The 20,680-nt window shown below is 44.6% G+C and overlaps 1 protein-coding gene across 1 annotated transcript in view; it reads right to left on the reverse strand.

The window, feature by feature from the left end:
* CDH26 (cadherin 26) overlaps nt 1-7,995 on the reverse strand; it is a 43,713-nt gene extending 35,718 nt beyond the window's left edge. Inside the window, exons 1-2 of the mRNA XM_006873399.1 lie at nt 7,930-7,995; nt 1,186-1,242 (exon numbers count right to left, since the gene is read on the reverse strand). Of these exons, the coding sequence (XP_006873461.1) occupies nt 1,186-1,242; nt 7,930-7,995 (123 nt within the window). The remainder of the gene's footprint in view (nt 1-1,185; nt 1,243-7,929) is intronic.
* Between the last annotated feature and the right edge of the window lie 12,685 nt (nt 7,996-20,680).

Below are 20,680 nucleotides of genomic sequence, written 5' to 3' on the forward strand. Positions count from 1 at the left end.
ATAGATAGATAGATAGATAGATAGATAGATAGATAGACAGATAGATAGATAATTGATAGTTTGATAGATAAATAATAGTTGATAGATAGATATGGAAAGAGAGAAGACAGTGTCCAGGTGTGGCACTGTACGATAAGCACTGGACTGCTAACCACAATGTTGGAGCTTCAAACCTATCAGCCATTTGTTGGAAACCCTATACAGGGTAGCTATGAGTTGAAACTGACTTAACATTAACACACAAGTAAAAAACTTTATTTTTTGCTGTCACTATTGTTTTTTAACAGCTACTATCTCTTTGTGTTACATGTGAAACTGGCTTCTAGTCACATTGATTTGTATCCACAAAATGTCAATACAGTGAAACCTATGAGAACCAGAACCGATGGGGATGCCTACTTTTTCCAGATCTCCCAAGTTTCCCAACTTTGACAGGTGTGGTCTCACACTTTTCTATGAATCCCTTTAAAGAGAAGATATCTGTGTTTTCCTTGCTAACAGATTTCCACCTTACACAGTTCTGGATTTTGCAGATTTTATTGTATTATTGTTAATTACTGAATTAGGGCGTGAATTGACCATAAGGTTGTTGTTTTAATGACTTGCTGTAGCATTCATTCTGACTCACAGTGACCCCATGTGTGCAGTGTAGAACTGCTTATGGAGTTTTCAAGGCCGTGACCTCTTTGAAACAGATCTCCAGGCCTGTGATCTGAGGACCCTCTGGGTTAGGTGCCAGCCACTGCCTTTTGGTTACTAGTTGAGTGCTTAACAGTTTGTGTGACCCTTCCTCCCCAGGGACGCCTAATAATAATATGGCATGACAATATGGCAAAAGCTCTCAGTGGTGGGCGGGAGACTATATCCCGGCTGTGACCCTCAGTTACAAACTGAATCCAAGTCTCAAGTCCATAAAGGAGGAAACAGTGTGGCTATGCCTCTGGGCTAGCACTCTCTGGTGGGTTTCCTATTTTCACAGATGGCCAGTTTCCTAATTAGACATCAGGGTACCATCTACAATTCTCCTGTAGTCCCTCAAGAGTCTAAACACACGCATCTTGTAACAATTTCATTTTCTATAAGCCAAAAATAGGCAGGGCACTAAAGAAACTGACCTTTGAATTCAATGTCTAAGTAAAGCGTGGTCTCAGTTGGTTTATTAAGAAACTGAATTCTGAACCTCACCTTTATTTGATTGGTAAGATTATCTCTTTCTTGTTGGAAACTGTTGGCAATATTGACCTTAAAAATAAAAACGACATTAATTAGTAGGTAACAGACTTATGAGAATCAGATGGAAACTGCCTGAAGTCATACCAAATCTTCCAGGATTAGAAAAAAAAGGGAGAAAAAAAAAACAAAAAAACCTCTGCCCATAAGCAAACCCTGTTTAAATCGTGAAAGAGTAGAGAGTTTGAAACACTTGGTTGTGATACAGTCTCTTATTCTCAGCATCGCAGTTCTTGGTGACCACTTCTCCTCTGGAATTAAAGGAGAATTAACCAAAAGAATTCTGGTGTTTTTCAACTAATGGTTGTTGATGTCAGCTGCCATTGAATTGGTTCCAATTCATGATGACCTGAAGCCAAACCAAACCAAACCAAACCCACTACCCTTGGGTCAAAACTGTCCTATAGCAACCCTACAGGGCAACTCCAAAAGGTTTTCAAGATTGTAAATCTTTAGGGGAGAAGACTCCCTCATCTTTTTCCCATGGAGCAGCAGGTAGGTTTGAACCACTGACTTTTGGGGTAGCAGCCCAATGCTTATCCCACTGTACACACTAGGGTTCCCATGTATAACAGACACAATGAATGCCACCTGACCCTGTACCATCCCCATGACAGCTGGGATGGCTGAGTCCACTGTTTGAACGATTGTGTTATTCGACCTCATCCAGGGTTTCCCTGTTTTGCTAGCCTTCACTTTACCAACCACGGTCTCATCCATCTCTGGTCATCAGCCTTTCCCCGTGATGAGTCCAAAGTAAGCCACCTGCGGGTGGGTGGTGAGATTGTTGGCTTGTTGGGTTTTGCTCACATTGAAGACAATGACAACATGTATCCTACCATAAGCTAGATTTCTATTGACCTTGGAAACCTGATACAAGGTGGTTGCTATGAGTCGGAACCAACTCGACAGCATTTAACAACAACACAGTGTTAAGTGCCACTGAGTTGGTACTAAGTCATAGCAACTGGTTTCCAAGGAGCAACTGATGGGTTTTCACAGCGGGCCTTGTGGTACCCTAACGGAGAAGACTTTTGGAACTCTGAGCTCCAGAGCCTCAAACATCAGACCATTCAATTAACGCATGCTTCCTCATTAACGTTGGCGGTGAAATTAAGGGCCTGGCCACGAATACCATTTTAAAACAGAAACTTTCAGCTCTTGCAAAAGAAGGGATTCATTAATTCTGTTTTTAAAACACGTGTCTCTTCAGTTTGCTATCGGCTATTGTTGTTGTTATGTGCCGTGGAGTCTGTTCTGGCTCATAGCGACCCTGTACAGGGTTTCCGAGGCTATAAATCTTTACAGGAGCAGAAAGCCTCATCTTTCTCCTGCACAACAGCTGGTAGTTTCAAACTGCCAACCTTGAAGTTAGCAGCCAAATTAGTAACCACTGTGGTACCAGAGCTCCTTTTGCTACCAGTTAGGAATATGGTTATGTGTGCCACTCTCTGGGCCTCAGTTTCCCCTTCTATACATCCAGGCCAGGAAACAAGATGCCTTTACTGGTACGTGCGATTCTAAAGCTCTGTAAGTTCATTTGACTATTGAAAGCTTGTGACCCACTCAGCCAACAGCCATGTAAGAGTGTTGAAAAAGAGGTTTGAAATGGTGAATGTTTATACTTTTCCACCAAGATGCTTGAAATTCCCCATCATTGTATGTGTGCCTCATCTCTCCTCTCTGTATGCACGCCATAGAAATGCACTTGAGATGCACGGCTGGGGGATGCAGGGAGCCTGGAAATTGTCATATTTGCAGCAATGACTTTCTGAGCATTCTTATTGTATTTCCTTCCCTGCCAATTTTAGGCAGTTTGTCCAAAGAAGATAGCCCTCAAAAGATTTACATAATTCTTTCTATCGCGTGAGGGGAGGAGGGGACTTTCTAGAGGCTAGCTTCTTCTGCATCAGGATTAACCAAACTATTTTCTAAGAGAGTTGAAAGCCCCCTTAATGCCAAGTTGGATCTACGTGTCATTTGATAGAAGGTTCTACACTTGGAGCTTTTAACCAGAATTGTCAGGCTGCTCTGGCCAAAGCTGTGACATTTCTTGGGGGCAATATTGTCCAAGTCAATGAAAATTTTGTGTCTACAGTGAGTTTTCTTGGGGGCAACACTGTCCAGGTTAATGAAAACTGTGTGTCTGCAGTGAGTTTTCAAGAACTAAGCAGTGTTTCCTGAAACACTTGAGCATACACCATTTTTAAACGCTAACTTTCATCCAAGGAGAATTTTGGATCCTAGGTATTAGTACGTCAGTTCACTGTGGGTGCATTCTCTCCATTCCACTCGCCCAGGAGACCATTCTGTGAGGATGAGAATGTTCTGGATCTGGCCTGTCTACTAGGTGGCTATTGGGACCTTCAAAGTGACGAAGGCAACCGAGGAATCAAACTCCTTTGGACAATGGCTACCCCTTTGGACAATGCAGAGAGCATGGGGCAGTGGGTTTCTGGACGCCAGCACCTCACTGGTGGAGCTGGCAGAGGACCAGTCACGGGTCACCGTGAGTCTGACCCGGCTCAATGGCAGCTGCAATAGTTCACGTGACGTGTTTCCGCAGACTCCTGGCATGTTCTCCTGACAAGTCGCTCCATGCCTGTTCCCACGCCTCCTAACTCATTCTCTCCACTGAAGCCTGGGGACCTTTTACACAGACAGGTCCCAGTAGGCCTCAGCATAAACTTCCACTGGGTCTTCATGTCTCTGAGGACAGAGCCCAGATTCCTGGACATGGCAGCCAAGCGCAGCCTGCTCTGTCTCCTGCTCACCTGGCCAACTCCTCCTCCGCTTCTCTCAGCCCCAGCAATCTTCTGACCCTGCTTTTGCTGAATGAAGAGTTGGATTAATTATTACTGATTCAATTGAATAAATAATTATTCAATCATTACTAAATGGAATAATCCGGTCAGAAATGCTAACAATATACTAAGCTATCTCCATTCAGAATTTCCAATTTTAAAGGACAATACAGGCTTTCCTTCTCATTCCATCAAATTCATTCTCTTCAACTCTCGCCTTTCCCTGGATGCTAAGCTGGCCACAGCCAGAACTGAATTTCCACTGGGCTTCAGGATAGAAGTGACCAAAGTGGGGAGGGGCTGACCAGCTGATCACATACCTGCAGGACAGGCCTTGGACTCTGTGATTTGGCTTCAGGTCAAAATAATAAATCCGGGTGTGGGGAATTCTGAAGAACACCAACGCAGCCATTCAGGTATGCAGTAGGGGCAGTGTCCTCGTTTAAACCAAGATATCAGATGGCTGCGGCAGTGGTCACTGGTGTAGGTATTACCCAAGAACCCGTGGGCCTCCCCCTGTACCAGACTATACAGAACACAGTGTGATGACTCAGGGACCCTGTGAGCCTCCCCCCATACCAGACTATACAGAACACAGTGTGGTAACTCAGAGAGCCTGTAGGCCTCCCCCAACACCACACTATACAAAGCCTGTTGCTAAGTGCCACTGAGTTCGTTCCAACCCATAGAAACTCTGTATAAGTTTTCCTTTCCAGGAGCAGACAGCTTGATCCTTCTCCCTCTGAGCAGCTGGTGGGTACCCATCATGGATGACAGAGATGGTTTTACAAGGTTCTCAACCTATCTGGGAGCGCGGAGAGGGTGATATGGAGTGGAGTAGGTTATTGGTAGCTAATTTAGCAAATAAGTCAGCACCTATTGGCACTGGGCTGCAAACCACAAGGTTGACAGTTCAAACCCATCAGCTGCTTCTTGGAAACCCTATACAGGGTCACTATGATTCGGAACCAACTCGACAGCACTTAACAAGAACTAAATGTAAAGACCTTTGTTCACGAAAGGGTCTGCCATCCTGATTTCTATGGAACCACAATTTCTTGGTCTGGCTGGACCCCCAACAATCCATATGAAACCTCTTTCACTAGATGGTGAAGTACAGTCCACAGTAAGACCCCTACTGCCCACATCTACTCAAAACCCAAACACCCAACCCACTTCTCCTGAGTCAATTCAGACTCAGAGCAAACCCTGTAAGGCAGACTGGGGTTACCCCCAGGGTTCACAAGATGGCACTCAAGCTCACGGCTACATGTTTCTTCTGTGGATCAGCTGGTGGGGTCCAATGGATTTCAGCTGAGTGCTTGGACATTTGTTGTTAGGTGCCATCAAGTCGGTACTGACCCATAGCGACCTTATGCACAGCAGAACGAAACACCGCCCGATCCTAGGCCAACCTCAATATTGTTGCCACACTTGAGTCCATTGATGCTACCACTTGGCCAGTCCATCTCATTGGGGGTCTTCCTCTTTTTCTCTGACCCTCCACTTTACCAAACATGATATCTTTCTCCAACAACTGGTCCCTCCTGACAATATGTCCGAAGTATGAGAGATGAAGTTTGGCTATCCTGGCCTCCAAGGAGCACTCTGGCTGCACTTCTTCCAACACAGATCTGTTTGCTCTTCTGGCAGCCCCATGGCACAATATTCTTCTCCAACACCATAACTCACATGCATGATAAACACCCTTAAATGAACTTGCTCAGTTGCGTAGCTTTATGTAGCAGGGGAGCTTTGCTTCCTGATGAGACTAGTTTGGCCCATGGAAGGTGCAGCACAGTGATGGGGACAGGTCTTGGTCTGCAGTATGTTACAATCCATGCTAGCACAGGCTGATGCAGCAGGTGTTTGGACAAAATGACTGTGCTGTTTATGGAGAACAACTCTTGATGGGGCAAAATGAGATCATGGAAGTTTTCTGAATGCCAAGCATTCAAATGAGGCATCCACTTCAGAATAATGGAGCCCCACACACTCAAGTCTGTGTGAAGTCCCTAGGTGGTGCAAACAATTAAGTGATCTGCTGCTAATTTAAAGGTTGACGGTTCCAGTCCACCCAGAGATGTCTCAGAAAAAGCCTGGTGATTTGCTTCTGAAAAAGCAGCCGCTGGCAATTCTTTGGAGCACGGTTCTACTCCAACACACACGAGGTTACCAGGAGATGGAGTCGACTCAATAGCAAATAGTGTTGAGTTCGAGTGTAATAAAACAGAAATTGTTTGCCTGTGTGTTGTTTACTGCTATACCCCAGTGTCTGACCAGGATCAGGTGCTTCACAAATGCTTGTTGCAGGCGCACTGACTGATGACCCATTTTCACCCTGCCTAGGAAACCAGAGCTCTTTCATGTATGATATCATTTACTTGAAGTACCGCCAGGTTTTGTTGTTGTTAGGTGTCATCAAGTCGGTTCCAACTCATAGCAACCCTGTATAAGGTTTCCAAGGCTACAAGTCTATTGGGGAGCAGAATTATTAGCTACATTTTCAGGTCAGGAAATGAATATTAGGGAGGCTTAGCCGAGTATCCCAGACCAGTCAAAGCTGAGCCACTAGGATCAAGGAAAGAGGGATTGGTGTTGCCATCAGTATTCTATTGAAACCCCTTAAAACATCATCATCACCCATCTGTCATGGAGGCTTGTGTGTTACTAGGAGGCTCAGCAGGTTTCCAGGGAGTTTCCAAGCTCAGGCAGACAAGGAAGAAAGGCCTGGTAATCTAGTTCTGGAAATCAGCCAATGAAACCCTTATAGGTTCTAATGGTCCAGTTCACAAGCAATCTGGAGGATGCAGCAGGATGGGGCAGTGTTTCCTTCCATTGTGCACAGGGTCACCGTGAGTCAGGGGCCACTTGATGGCAACTACAATAACAAGGGAAACTGGTACTTATCGTAAAAGTAGAGGCCCTGGGTGACCACAGGGACAGCACACCCAGGCCCCCAGCTGGATGTGGATAAGCCTGGGTTCGAAGACAAAGCAACCCAATCCAGAGCCGAGAGTCTTTGCTTCTGTCCAGGGCACAGTCTCCCACCCGCAGCTGGTTTTAAGAGGAAGATGCCAATAATAATGCACCAGCCTCTTGACGTCTTTCCCTGCCCCCAACCCTGGAAAGCAAACTGGACTGCTAATCGAAATGTTAGCAGTTCAAGCCCAACAGCCACTCCTTAGAAACCCTATAGAGGGCTGCTATGATTTGGAACCGACTTGATGGTACTTCACAAAAACCAATGTATGTACGTGTAACATGAACCCATGGACTGCAAGTGAAAACAGAACACACCCAGACTTTCTCACTGCAATTGCAGTGGCAATTGGTGTGCAAGCCGGGAGGGGGTGACAGGGTCAAGCACGGATAAAAGTTTCTTCAGAAAACTCCAGTTTGCATGGCTATAAGCTATGTGGATACGTCCTGGTGATGCAGTGGGTCAGCACCCAACTGGTAATCAAAAGGCAAGTGACCCAAGCCCACCAGCTGCTCCACTGGAGAAAGACGTGCGTGCAGTTTCTTAAAGACGACAGCCTTGGAAACCCTGTGGGACAGTTCTGCTCTGTCCTGTCGTGGTTGATAAGTGCCATCAAGTGGGTTCCTACTCACAGTGACCCTGTATAGGGTTTCCGAGGAGCAGCTGGTGGGTTTAAAAGGCCGACCTTGCGGTGAGCACTCCAGAGCTGATCCACACCAGGGTTTATAGATTCTCCAGAAGTCGGCATCAGCTTGATGGCATTGGGGTTGAACGGGAACCTACGTGAAGGTACGTGCTGTACAAAGCAGATTTATGACAAGTCCTATCAGTGTGCTCACTGCCCCCCACCCAAACCTCCTGCTAGCACACACGCTGTGGAGCCCACTGGGGCTGGGGCCCACCCCTGCGCACCTGTAATAGCAGCAACATTGGCGGCAGCAGCGCCAGCAGCAGGAAGGTGTGCTCCCTGGAGTCCATGGTCAGCCCCTGGTGCTCAGCCCCAGCCTCTTCAGCGGGAGATGAACTCACCTTCAGCTCACCTTTAGCTCCCCTGCCACCTGGGCAGCCACTTATATCCCCAGTCACCCCCTCTTCCTGACCCTTCTTACATTTATCAGGGTGGGGTGGGCTGACACTCAGTTTAAACCTCACTGGCCTCAAACAGACTTCCCCAGAAGGGTGTGGGCAAAATAAAACAACTTCGCAGGTAATCTGATCCCAAAGGCTGACGGCTGAGGAAACTGAAAGCAGAGTGGTGCCTGTTTTGAAGTTGCTGCCTGAGGACTGTTTGTTTGTTTTTAAGTCTCCAAATTAGAGTTTACCTTTCCAAATCGCTTTCGGGAGCAGGCTTCATTAACCACTGTGTGCCCTCCTGTCTGTGATCCCATCCTCTTTCTCTTTTTAACTTTTTACTGTGAATTGAGTGATGGTTTACAGAACAGATGATCAGATTTACATCAAAACTCATACACTTGGCTTCACTCAGGAACTGCAGTCCCCTCAGTGGGACCTCATTAATCCCACCTCCTCCCTGTGCTTCCTACTTCCATTCCTCCTCCTTTCCCAACCTTTCTGAATTTTGTCCTTGAGGAAAAGCAGCCCTTGGGATCTTGAATGGTTGACCATTCTACAGTGTGCACACCTCACTGACATTGTTGGTCCCCTCTCTATACCTATTTATGTTGTTATTATTCAATACCATTAAGTCGGTTCAACTCACAGCGACCCTGTATAGGGTTTCTGAGGAGCCGCTGGTGAGCTTGAACCACCGGTCTATGCTTGACTGAAAACTGAGCCATGTGGGTGAGTTCTAACCCCCATCCCTCTTAAAACAAACCATTAGATGCCAGGAACAGAGGACCCTAGGGCCATCAAGGGAGAAGAGGGGAATGAGCAGGACCCTATCCAGAGAAGCAGCGACACCAGAGATGGAGGCAGAGATGGGGACATGGAGAGAGGGAGCAGTTGAGGACTCCAGATTCATGGAAAGAGAGGGACTGGGTGCTGGCAGCCAGGAGGCAGGCTTGTAGAATGTGCCCTTTGGTGGTGCAAATTATATATGCGTGACTGTTCAAAAAAAAAAAGGAGCTAAAGTGAATAGAGAAAATACTGTTATCTGATGGTACACGTAATGAAACAAGGTGTATGATTTGTTGAATGTAAAACTGATGATCTGCCCTGTAAAGTTTCACTCAATTCACAATAAAAACTTAAAGAAAAAAAAAAATTAGAAAACAACTTTCAAAAGGATTACTCTTTTAAATAAAGGAAAAGAGGAAATAAAAGCAAAAGCTAAATTTTTCCAAAGCACTAAGAAGTTTCTTTTACCCTCAACCGTGTTTCAGGGCTATGGGGTACCGCAGGCAATTTCCATAAAAGACTCTTTGAAGCTTAGAGGAATCTGCCTTTTTCAGTTTGGAGTCAGAGTTGAGGGAAGAAAGGGTGGGAGAGAGCTTTTCTGGGGGCAGGGCCTCTTGCCAGCCTGGGGGTTTCCACATTAGAATTCTGAAAAGAAGAAGAATCTGGGGCTCCACTACATCAATATTTACGGTTGTGAAGAACACACATTGAAGAAGAGTCTGGGGTTCCACTATATCAATACTTACGGTTGTGAAGAACACCCATTAAAGCAAAGTCTGGGTGACCTGAACCCTGATTCCCTTAACACATTACCTCATCCTCACATGACTCACTCTGTCCAGTGGATTCTGAGTCACAGTGGTCCTTGAGGACAGACTAGAATTGCTTCATGGGGCTGCCACTCCTGTCATCTTTACAGAAACAGAGGGTCTCATCTCTCCCACAGAGCAGCCAGTGGGTTCCAACTGCCATCCTCTCAGCAGCAACGCCCTTTACCCACGGGAAACCAGGGACCCTTCACTCTTACATTGGTGTTGTTAAGTATCTTCCAGTGAGTTCCGACTCGCAGTGACCTTGATAGGGTTTCTGAGGAGCTGCTCGTGAGTGTGAACCACCGACCTTGCTGGGCAAACCAACGGTTCAAACTGACCTTGTTCTTACAATTACCTAGTTTAAAGCAGCTAACAATTCTTAAACATATGAAACGGAAAATAGACTTTGTTATTTCATTGTACATTCAAAGCTCTATGAGATGCCATTGAGTGTTTAATTTGAATAGTATATTATTTAATTCAAATTAAGAACTTGTGATTGAAGAGAGTGATAAATGTAATTTTAAGGTCATTACATGAGTAGGCCCTGCCCCCAGAAAAAGAAACAGAGTCATGGAGTAGAAATGGATACTTCTATTGCATAGCGGTTGACTGAAAAGCTTGAGTAAATTAGTGTCACTAATTCAGAACTTGTAAACAGGTAAGCTAAACTATATGGAACGTTTGTGGAGGCGTAGGGATAAAAATGGAGTCCTGGTGTGACTGCGAGTTAATGTGCTGGACTGCAAAGTCAGTGTGAATGCAAGGTTGATGGTTCAAACTCACCAGCTGCTTCTCAAAAACCCTATAAAGGGTCTCCATGGGTTGAAACCAACTTGACAGCAATTAACAACAGGGGAAAAAAATAGAATGCATGGTGGTTAAAGTACTTGGCTATAAATCAAAAGGTTAGCATTTGGAAGCCACCAGAAAGCTGTTGTATTATAGTCTGCTTCCAAAAAGGTTATTAACTCAGAAACCCTATGTGACAGATTGATTCAGTTCTAAGGACTTTGCTGGCTGAAAGTGAAGACTTAAAATACTTACTGATGAAGATCAAAGACCACATCCTTCAGTATGAATTGCTCCTTAATGTAAATAAAACAAAAATCCTCATCACTGGACCAACAAATAACATCAAGATAAATGGAGAAAAGACTGAAATTGTCAAAAACTTCATTTTGCTCAGATCAACCATTAACAACCATTAACCAATGGAAGCAGCAGTCAAGAAATTAAACAACATATTGCATTAGGCAAATCTGCTCTTTAAAGTTTCAAGAGCAAAGATGTCAGTTTGAAGACTAAGGTGTGCCTGATCCAAGCCATGGTATTTTCAAAAACCTCATGTGCATGCGAAAGTTGGACAGGGAATAAGGAAGACCCTAGAAGAATTGATGCATTTGAGTTATGGTGTTGGAGGAGAATATTAAAAGTACAAACAGATCTGTGTTGGAAGAAGAATGCTCCTTGGTAGCCAGGATGGCCAGACTTCTTCTCTTATACTTGGGACATATATTATCAGGAGGGACCTCTATAGAAGGACATCATGCTTGGTAAAGTGGAAAAGAGAAAGTCCCCCAAAGAGATGGACTGACACTGTGGCAGCAGCAATGGGCTGGCTCTAATGTACCAATGATTGTGAGGACGGCGCGGGACCGGACACTTTTTCGTTCTGTTGTGCGTAAGGTCGCTAAGAGTCAGCATCTAATAACAACAACGAAGGAGCCCAGGTGGTGCAGTGGGTTAAATACTCAACTGCTGAAATATTGGCTGTTGAAATCTATCAATTCTACTCTATGCTACAGGGTTGCTACAAGTCAGAACTGACTCAGTGCAATGCGTGTGTTTGGCTTTAGTTTTTTTTTTGGTGGGGGGAGGAGGCAGGTGTGAGGGCAAAAGCAAGTTGAGGTTACCCTTAGACCCTTTCATTATGGATGCGGTTTTTGCTAAGTGTCTTCGAGTTGGTTCTGACTCACAGCGATGCTGTATAGGGTTTCCAGAGCTGTAACCTTTGTGGGAACAGCAAGATGTTAGAACAATGTTGCTGGTCATTCTGAGGCTGTGCAGAAAAGGCAATTGACAGCTGAACTTCACAAAATCACCGTCTGGGGAGGCGAGAAGGAGCCCAGGTTAGGCATTGGGCTGTTAACCTCAAGGTCAGCAGTTCAAACCCATCAGCCACTCTGCAGGAGAAAGATGAGGCTCTCTGCCCCTGTCAGGCACTCTGAGTTAGGGATTTGGTGCAGTTTGGTTTAGGGGAGGTGAGGAATACCAAGGAGGCACGCTGAGTTTAGAAGATTGTTTTTTATCTTGTAAAACATTGGTGTTTTAATATTAAAACCAATTAATTTTTGACCTTCTTAAGCATAAACTGAGCAGAAAACCAGTTTCCCACAGTGCAACCTTTCTCAGTGATGCTGTGAGGCCTTAGACCTGCATGTGCTGGTTGAATCTGAAATAGAAGGCACGGGAGTCCCTTCCTCTTCTGAGCATCCTTGGTTCCAATTCTTAAAAATAGTTAAGACTGCAACATTTGAGAATTAGGTTTATTCTGAACAGTTTTTCTACACGTTGCTGTGTTTACGTGCTGTCGAGTCAGTTCTGACTCATAGTCACACTGGATAGGGTTTCTGAGGAGCAGCTCGTGAGTTTGAACTGCTGACTTTGCGGTGCTTCTCCTACAGCACCACACCAAGCCTCCATATAAGTATTTAGGGAGAACATTTTGATTCTAGAAGAAGGTCAGTCCAGTGAGACTTTTAAAGAGACAGGGAGAATACAAGATCAACCATTGGGTAATCTTAACACGGTTGATTGAACCCTGATCTCCTGGTTTTACTAAGATCAGCGGGGATCAATCAGGCCCCAAGATGGTCTCCAGCCCTCTACCCCGCTATACCTTTTGAACTTTAAACTCAGCAAGTATAGCTTTCAATAGGAAAGAAAGAATTTGCCACTTTGTTTGAGAGAAAAACTGCCGGCAGGATTCATTTGGGTCACAGATGACTTTAGAGTGACTATTTGGTTTCGTGAGTAAGAAAACCCCCAAATCAAAGCAAAATGTGTGCTTTCCATCTCTGTTTGACACAGTGGTGGTAGTCAGGTGCTCTTTTCTGTTCTCGTTGGTAATGAAAGCAGCGATATTTTACCTTAATGGTCGTATAGGAACAGCTTCCAGCTCCCTTCAGACTGATTCATGAAGGAATGGGATTGCTTAGGGTTTAAAAGTTACTTGATTAAAATGAAGGAATAACCTACAACTAATTATCAACATTACACATTCTCACTTTGGATGGGGAGGGGGACCCCGACCCACCTCAGGTGCTGGCAGCATCATGAATGTTATTCAGACAGGGCACATTTTGTCCTGAAAGACCCATGTTAACAAAGGATGCCCTGATGCCAAGTCTTTTCCAAGTTCTGTTTCTGGAGTTGTTACTCCAGATGACTTGAACATGTGAATTTGCCATCTTTTCAGGGTACGGAAGGTTTCTACCTGCCCAGGAATGGGTGGTTAGAGCCCTTATTTGAGAACAGATACCCAAATCACCAGGTTTGTTAGCAGAGCCACCAGCAACTGAGGCAGACACCCCAGGCAGACACCCACCATTTATGTATCGAGTCATGAGTGGGAATAGTGGTAGCAGTGTCCTCAGCTGCCTCCCCTCCAAGTGCTTGCTTCACAATATGCACTGGTCCCCCACTATTGGGAAGGGAAGGGGTACTTACTCTCCATTTCAGGAAACCAAATGGGAACATCTGGAGAACTCCTGGTCAAGAGTGAGACCAAGTTTAGGCTTGGGAAACCAGCATCTCATTTCAGCTGCTGGGCCTTCTGATTGACCAGAGCCTGTGGTCAACTTCGGGGAAGCGGGTCAAAGTGGACCATAGATCACGGAGAAGGATCACACCAACATGCCCGGCACAAACAGCATGCCTGTTTGATTGGACAAGGTCCTAAGTCAAGTAACCACCTGGGAAGAAGATCCCTGGTGGTATATGTGTTTTGTGCTCCACTAAGCAGCACCACGGAAGAAAGGCCTGGTGATCTGCTTCCGTAGAGACTACAGCCAAGAAAACCCTGTAGAGCAGTCTTACTTTGCAGCACATGTAACAACACTGGGTTTCTTTTTTGGTTTACCTAGAGCAAGGGTGGAGAAACTTTTTTCTGCCAAAATTGATAACATCATTTGTGGGCCATATGAAATTATCAACTTAAAAAAATTAGCCTGCTCTATTTGGTCAAACATTTAATTAACTAACTCAACAGCAACAATGCGATGGCATGATGGATAAGCACTGGACTACAAGGTCGGTTTGAACTGCAAGGATGGTGGTTCAAGCTCACCAGCCGCTCCTTGGAAACCCTATACAGGGTCGCCATAAGTAGGAACTGACTTAACCGCACTTAACAACAACAACAACAACAACGCCGTGATGGTTAGAACTGCGGTTGCCTTGGCAGGGCCAGACCAAATGATTTCATGGGCCATTCAGGGACCGTGGGTTAGACATTCTCCACCCCTGGCCTAGACAGACAGAGGCTCTAGGTAAATGGACAATGTCAAGAAAGACTGAAGAATCGATGCCCTTGAATTATAGTGTAGGCAAAGAACAATGAATATACCATGGACTTCCAGAAGAAGGAACAAAGTATGAGGGCAGTCATAAAATTTGTGGAAAAAAACTCATTATCTTTTAGTTCCATTTTTCCTGCTTCTGGTGAAACTTCATGTCATACACTTCGGACATGTTATCAGGAGGGACCAGTCCCTGGGAGACATCATGCTTGACCAAGGGTCCACGAAAAAGAGAAAGACCCTCATGGAGATGGACTGAACACAGTGACTGCAATCCTGGCCTCAAACATAGCCAATTGTGAGGCTGGAAGGAGGTCAGGCAGCACATGGGATCGCTGAGAGACAGAACTCACTCGATGACATCTAACATCAACATTGATGGCAGACTCTCCAAGCTCATTCTTTGGTTACTCATATATTTAAATGTTTTATGCTCTTAAAGAGTCCTGGGGTGGCACTGTGGATTAACGTGCCAGACTGCAAAGCCGTTTGAACTGCAAGGTCAACAGTTCAAGCTTACCAGCTGCTCCTAGGAAACCTTATACAGGGTCGCTATGGGTTGGGATCGACTTGATGGCACTTAACAACAACAACAAATATACAGAAAGGAGAACTGGAGAGGGTGGGGGAGGGAGCGTGTAGAGAGAGAGAAATAGAAATTGATTTAAGAGGTTGATAGTTGAAGTTCCAACCTGACAATCGTTTTGTTGAGGCAGAAATACATCCTTTTTCAAAAATCAGAACATCTTCAACTAGATTAGTAGTTGAACAACATACATCATGTATGTTGTTTTTTTAGGACTCCTAGAGTGCTGCTGTAGGACCAGCATTGGACTGTGAACCACAAGGTCGGCAGTTCAAACCCACCAGCTGCTATTCAGGGTCTCCATGAGTCAGAACCGACTTGACCACACTTACCAACAACAACATAGGTTCCCTGCGGCGATAGATCTTTGTAGGAGCAGAAAGCCTTCTCTTTCTCCCGCGGAGCTGCTGGTGGGCTTCAATCGCTGACATCCTACATATAAAAGGAGCATGGTGGCACAATGGTTAAGTGCTCAGCTGCTAACCAAGTGGTGAAAGATCTGGAGATGTTTTCCCGTACGATTTCAGTTCTATTGTCACCCACAGTCACTGAGTCAGAACCGACTCCACAGAACCTAGCAACAAGCCCTGTAAATCAACACAAAAAGCATTTCATTGCGATATTTACAACATCAAAAGCAAAGGAAGTGGGGAAGCACAACTGCCTTTTCCTTTCTCCTTAACTTTATCAAGGCAGACTTCTTGAACTCAAGTGGGATAAGTTTGGGGCGGGAAGCCTGGTGAGGGACCGAAATGATGGGGTGAGTGAAAACAACTGGAGATGGAGTGCCGTGTCCAGCCCTGGACTCTGAGGACAGAAGCACATGGCTGTAAGAGAAACGGGACCCAGATGGACAGATGGCTCATAGGCGACAAACTGCTCATTTCAGTGACCACTTAGGCCAAGTCCCCATAACCTTTGGATAAAATGGTGGGTGGGAAGCAACCTCCCAATACTACAGAGAAGCTGCAAGCAGTATTTCTCAAGCTTTGCTGTGGTGAGGAGTTGTGGGAAATGCATTTTGATTCAGTAGGTCTGGAAGAGGCTCAAACCTTTAGTTAAAACAAAAACAAAAAAAACACTGCGACCCCATAGGACCCTATAGGACAGACTAGAACTCCTCCCATGGGTTTCTGAGACTATAAATTTTCCTCTGAAGGGCAACTGTCGGGTTGGTTTGAACTGCTGACCGTATGGTTAGCAGCCAAACCTACAACCCACTAGTCCACCAAGCCATAAAACAGTGCTATCTTATGTGTTCTACAGTTGAATTTGCATCATTTGCTTAGAAAAGGACATCACATTTGGTAAAATAGAGGACCCCTGACAAAGAGAAAGACCTTCAACACGATGCACTGGCAAAGATGCTGCAACAAGGGGCTTGATCATACCAACTGTGGGGCCGGGAGTGGACCGAGCAGTATTTCATTCTATTATGTGTTGGGTTATTGTGAGTTGGAACCAACTTGACAGCATCTAACAACATTGACAAAGATAACTTCGAATAATTGTTTAATCATTTTATAGGTGGTATTTTCCTCCATTTATACAGGCTAATGCGTCAGACTGCAAAGTTGTTTGAACTGCACGGTCAGTGGTTAAAGCTCACCAGTTGCTTCCTTAGAAACCCTATTCAGGGTTGCTATGGGTCAGAATCGACTCGATGGCACCTAACAACAACAATACACTATAATGAAAACATTCACCACAAATTGATTATGAAACAACAATCCATTTAAGATATGATATTTAAGACTTTTCTTCCTTATGTCTCCCAACCCCCAGTGTCATTATTGTTAATTCTTGAAACACCAAATTGCTGAGAACAGATTTTCAAGCTGTATTATAAGAAACAGGAGTCTCTGTTTTTATGTAAATTAGTGATTTCTGTTACTTTCTTGAGCACCATTCTGTACGAGAACATTGTTGTTGTTAGGTGCCATTGAGTCAGTACCGACTCATAGGGACTCTATGCACAACAGAACAAAACACTGCCCGGTCCCCGGCCAACCTCACAATTGTTGCTACGCCTCAGCCCATCACTGACTCCACAGCGCCAATCCATCTCGTTGGGGGTCTTCCTGTTTTTCTCCGACTCTCCACTTTACCAAACATGATGTACTTCTCCAGTGACTGGTCCCTCCTGACAAAATGTGCTAGAAGATAGTGTTTTACAATATGGGAGTTTCAATGCATTAGAGAGGATCCATCATAGCACCCAACAACACACGTACAATAACATTAGGAAGCTCACTCTGCACCTCCAAGTCAAACAGTCCACTTTTGTCTCATTTTTATTTGATTCCAGAAAACAAAACTGATTTGAGGCCCCAGAGGATAAATTCAGTCTGAAAAGGTTTAGTCGCCACCTGGTGGACAAAAAATAAAAACAATACAACATGCAAAAATAATCACTTTCTTAACTAAAGACTTAAAACCGACAGCATGGTTGCTTTTGAAACCATACCAAACTCATTTTAAACACCCGCCCTCCTTGCCCCGCTTCTTCCACACCACGCTAAGCACTATTGACTCAGATGAGGGTACCTTAAAGAGACGTCTAGAATTTTCCCCACAGCTGCTCAAATTGTTATCTGGGATGATGCTGTCTCCTGACCAGGCGGTCTTTGAAAGAGACTGCTCATCACTGGATACACTCCTTTGAGGAATGAGTTACTTTGATCACATTATCTTAACTGTATGCTTACTGAATGCCCACTCTGCTCTCATAACCATGCCTCCCCAACATGTCTTTGCGATACAGGGAAACGTGAAATGTAGGGCAGCATTTCTCAGATTCACTCAGCAACGAAACACTGGGTTTTTGTCATTATATTGTTTATACTTAAGAGATTTGGAACAGAATTTCATCCTAAACATCTCACTGAATTAACCAGGAAGAAAACAAAACCATGCCAGAAAAACTCAGGGTGTATGTGTGTGTGTGTGAGGTAACAACACTAGCTCACAAAGTTTTACATGTATTCTACTTTATTGTACACAAAACCAAAGTGCAATAATTATAATGTCAAATAACAAACATGCGGAGTGTTGGCAGGCTATTGCAAATGGTACTCTGTGCATAAATAAATAGTGAACACTGGGTGCCTGTTAACCTCACCACTCCATTAGAAGTGCCAAGTGGAGTTTGGGATTCCCTGTCAGTCATACGGGAAACCATCATGAAGGGGAGGAGACAGACACTGCTTGTGGCATTCTGGAAGCGAAATGTTTCCAAGAACCACCACAAACCCTTTACCTTTTTGTAATTGGATGCCTAATGATGTCCTCTCCCAAAACTGTCGCCCCGCCCCACCCACCCACTTCATCCACTCAAGTGTATCATCGTGGACCGTTCACCTTTGGGAGCTTGGGTAACAGAAGCCATCCTAGAGACCACTGATGCGCAATTCCGTTTTGCCCTTTATTACACTGATGACCATTAACTGATTCTAAGCCTGAAGAATTTCTTCTTACATTCTCTGGACATGCTTTGTGTTTTCTCTTTTTACCTTGGATTCTTTTCGTTGGTTGAAATACTCTCTGTACGTAAACAATCCCTGGGAATGAGGCACTTTTTAGACATTCAGTGGCTCCTGTCACGTGACTATCCAGACACTCAGTGGCTGAGTTGATGAATGGAAGGGGTTTGTAACAAAATCCCTCATCATCCACTCGAAATAGAAGGTTCTCACCCACAGCACCTGGCGCATTTACATGTGGTATGTGCTGTCAGAACTCATAAAATGAATCATTGTGCTTCTGTAAATCTGTAGTAAACCTCACCTAAAACAAAAAACAAACAAACAAAACCTCATATAACACTGCTCATTAGGAGCTCTAAGCCAACTGCAAAGGTATCCGTAAATGTCCAAGGGAACTTCAAAAAGGGCTTGGAAAAAGAGAATGAACAGATAATGGATTTTTTTCCCATGAACTGTTTGAAGCCCCCTTGCACAGGATCAAACTGAGGCAAACAAATTAACACACAAAATCTCATTTCCAAGCCTTTAGAGCTGTCTTGATGTATTGTCAAGGGGCTATTCCCCAAACGAGTGGCCAGCATCCATGAAACAAGCTAGGAACAAACACAGGACTGTAGGCCGTATTGCCTAGAAATGCCTCAATCAATGCTGAGGTCATCGGCTCCAAGATCTGCAGGATAGCAAAAGAACACACCCCTGCACCCACCCAGGATTGTAGAGGACCAGCAAGGACCTACTCCTGGAAAAGGCAGCAGCTTAGTGTGGCCCCTACCTTCAGTAGTAACATAAGGGGAGCCTATGTGAGCAGTAACCACATGCTTGTAGAGATTTGTCAACCAAGAAAACTCACCAAGAGCTGTCATGCCATTTGCAGACGAAGACTCTCTGTGAGGTGTAGGTGTGTGTGATGGGCTCACAGGCAAAAGGAACCATAAGGAGGACAGAAGAGAGAAGGGTGACAGCTCCCAGATACCATGTGTCTACTTCCGTGGGAGAAAGATGAGGCTTTCTGCTCCTGAAAAGATTTACAGCCTCAGAAACCCTGTACAGGGTCGCTAATAAGTCAGAAGTGACTCCACAGCACATAACCATCACCACCACCACCACCACTGAGTACAAAAGTTTGAGTGCAGCTGAGGACTATGGAAGTGGTACCTACCATATGTGCGTCTTTTGTTCATAAAAAAAGGTGTGGGATCTAAGTATAGGAACACGCTTTCTCTAGAGGTGTGGTGTGAGGAATAAAATAGACAAGAGGGAATCTGTACAGATCTGGAAACAAACTCCTGGGAAGAAAGGGGGCACCAAAAATTGAAGACAAGAAAGAAGGAAAAGATCAAAATGGATGCCAGAGGAGACACTGAAACTTGCTCTCCAGTGTAGAGCTGCTAAAGCAAATGGAAGAAATGAGGAGGTCCAAGAGCTGAACAGAAAATTTCAAAGGTCAGCTCGAGAAGATAAAGACAAATATTACAAAATGTGCAAAGATCTGGAATCAGAAAACCAAACAGGAAGAACACACTCAGCATTTCTTAAGCTGGAACTGAAGAAAAAAAATCAAACCTTGATTTTCATTATTGAAAGATTCTCTGGGCAAATTATTGAATGATGCAGAAAGCATCAAGAGAAGATGGAAGGAATACACAGAGTCACTGTACCAAAAGGAAATGGTTAATGTTCAACCATTTCAAGAGGTAGCATATAACCAAGAGTCAATGATACTGAAGGAGGAAGTCCAAAGTGCATTGAAGGAATTGGCAAAGAGCAAGGCACCAGGAATTGATGGAATCAAAACTGAAATCTTTCAAGAAAGTGAGGCAGCACTGGAGACACTCACTCATCTCTGCCAAGAAATTTGGAATACAACTATCTGGCCGAATGATTGGAAAAGATCCATATTTATGCCCAGTCCAGGGAGAGGTGACCCAACAGAATGCGGAAATCATCAGAAAATGTCTTTGATATCCCATGCAAGTAAAGTTTTACGAAAGGTAATATGGAAATGGCTGCAAGCATACATTGACAGAGATTTCCAGAGGTTCAAGCCGGATTCAGAAGAGGGTGTGGAATGAGGGATATCATTGCTGATGTCCGATCGATCTTGGCTGAAAGCAGAGAATACCAGAAAGATGTTTACCTGTGCTTTATTGACTTCGCAAAAGCTTCCAATTGCATGGATCATGACAAGCTATGGACAACATTGTGAAGTGTGAGTATTCCGGAACACTTAATTGTGCCCATGAGGAATCTGTACCTGGACCAAGAGGCAGTTGTTCAAACAGAACATGGGAACACTGAATGGTTTAAAATTAAGAAAGGTGTGCGACAAGGTTGTAT

This window comes from Chrysochloris asiatica, unplaced genomic scaffold (assembly GCF_000296735.1).
Source record: "Chrysochloris asiatica unplaced genomic scaffold, ChrAsi1.0 scaffold00238, whole genome shotgun sequence".
Lineage (NCBI taxonomy): Eukaryota > Metazoa > Chordata > Mammalia > Afrosoricida > Chrysochloridae > Chrysochloris > Chrysochloris asiatica.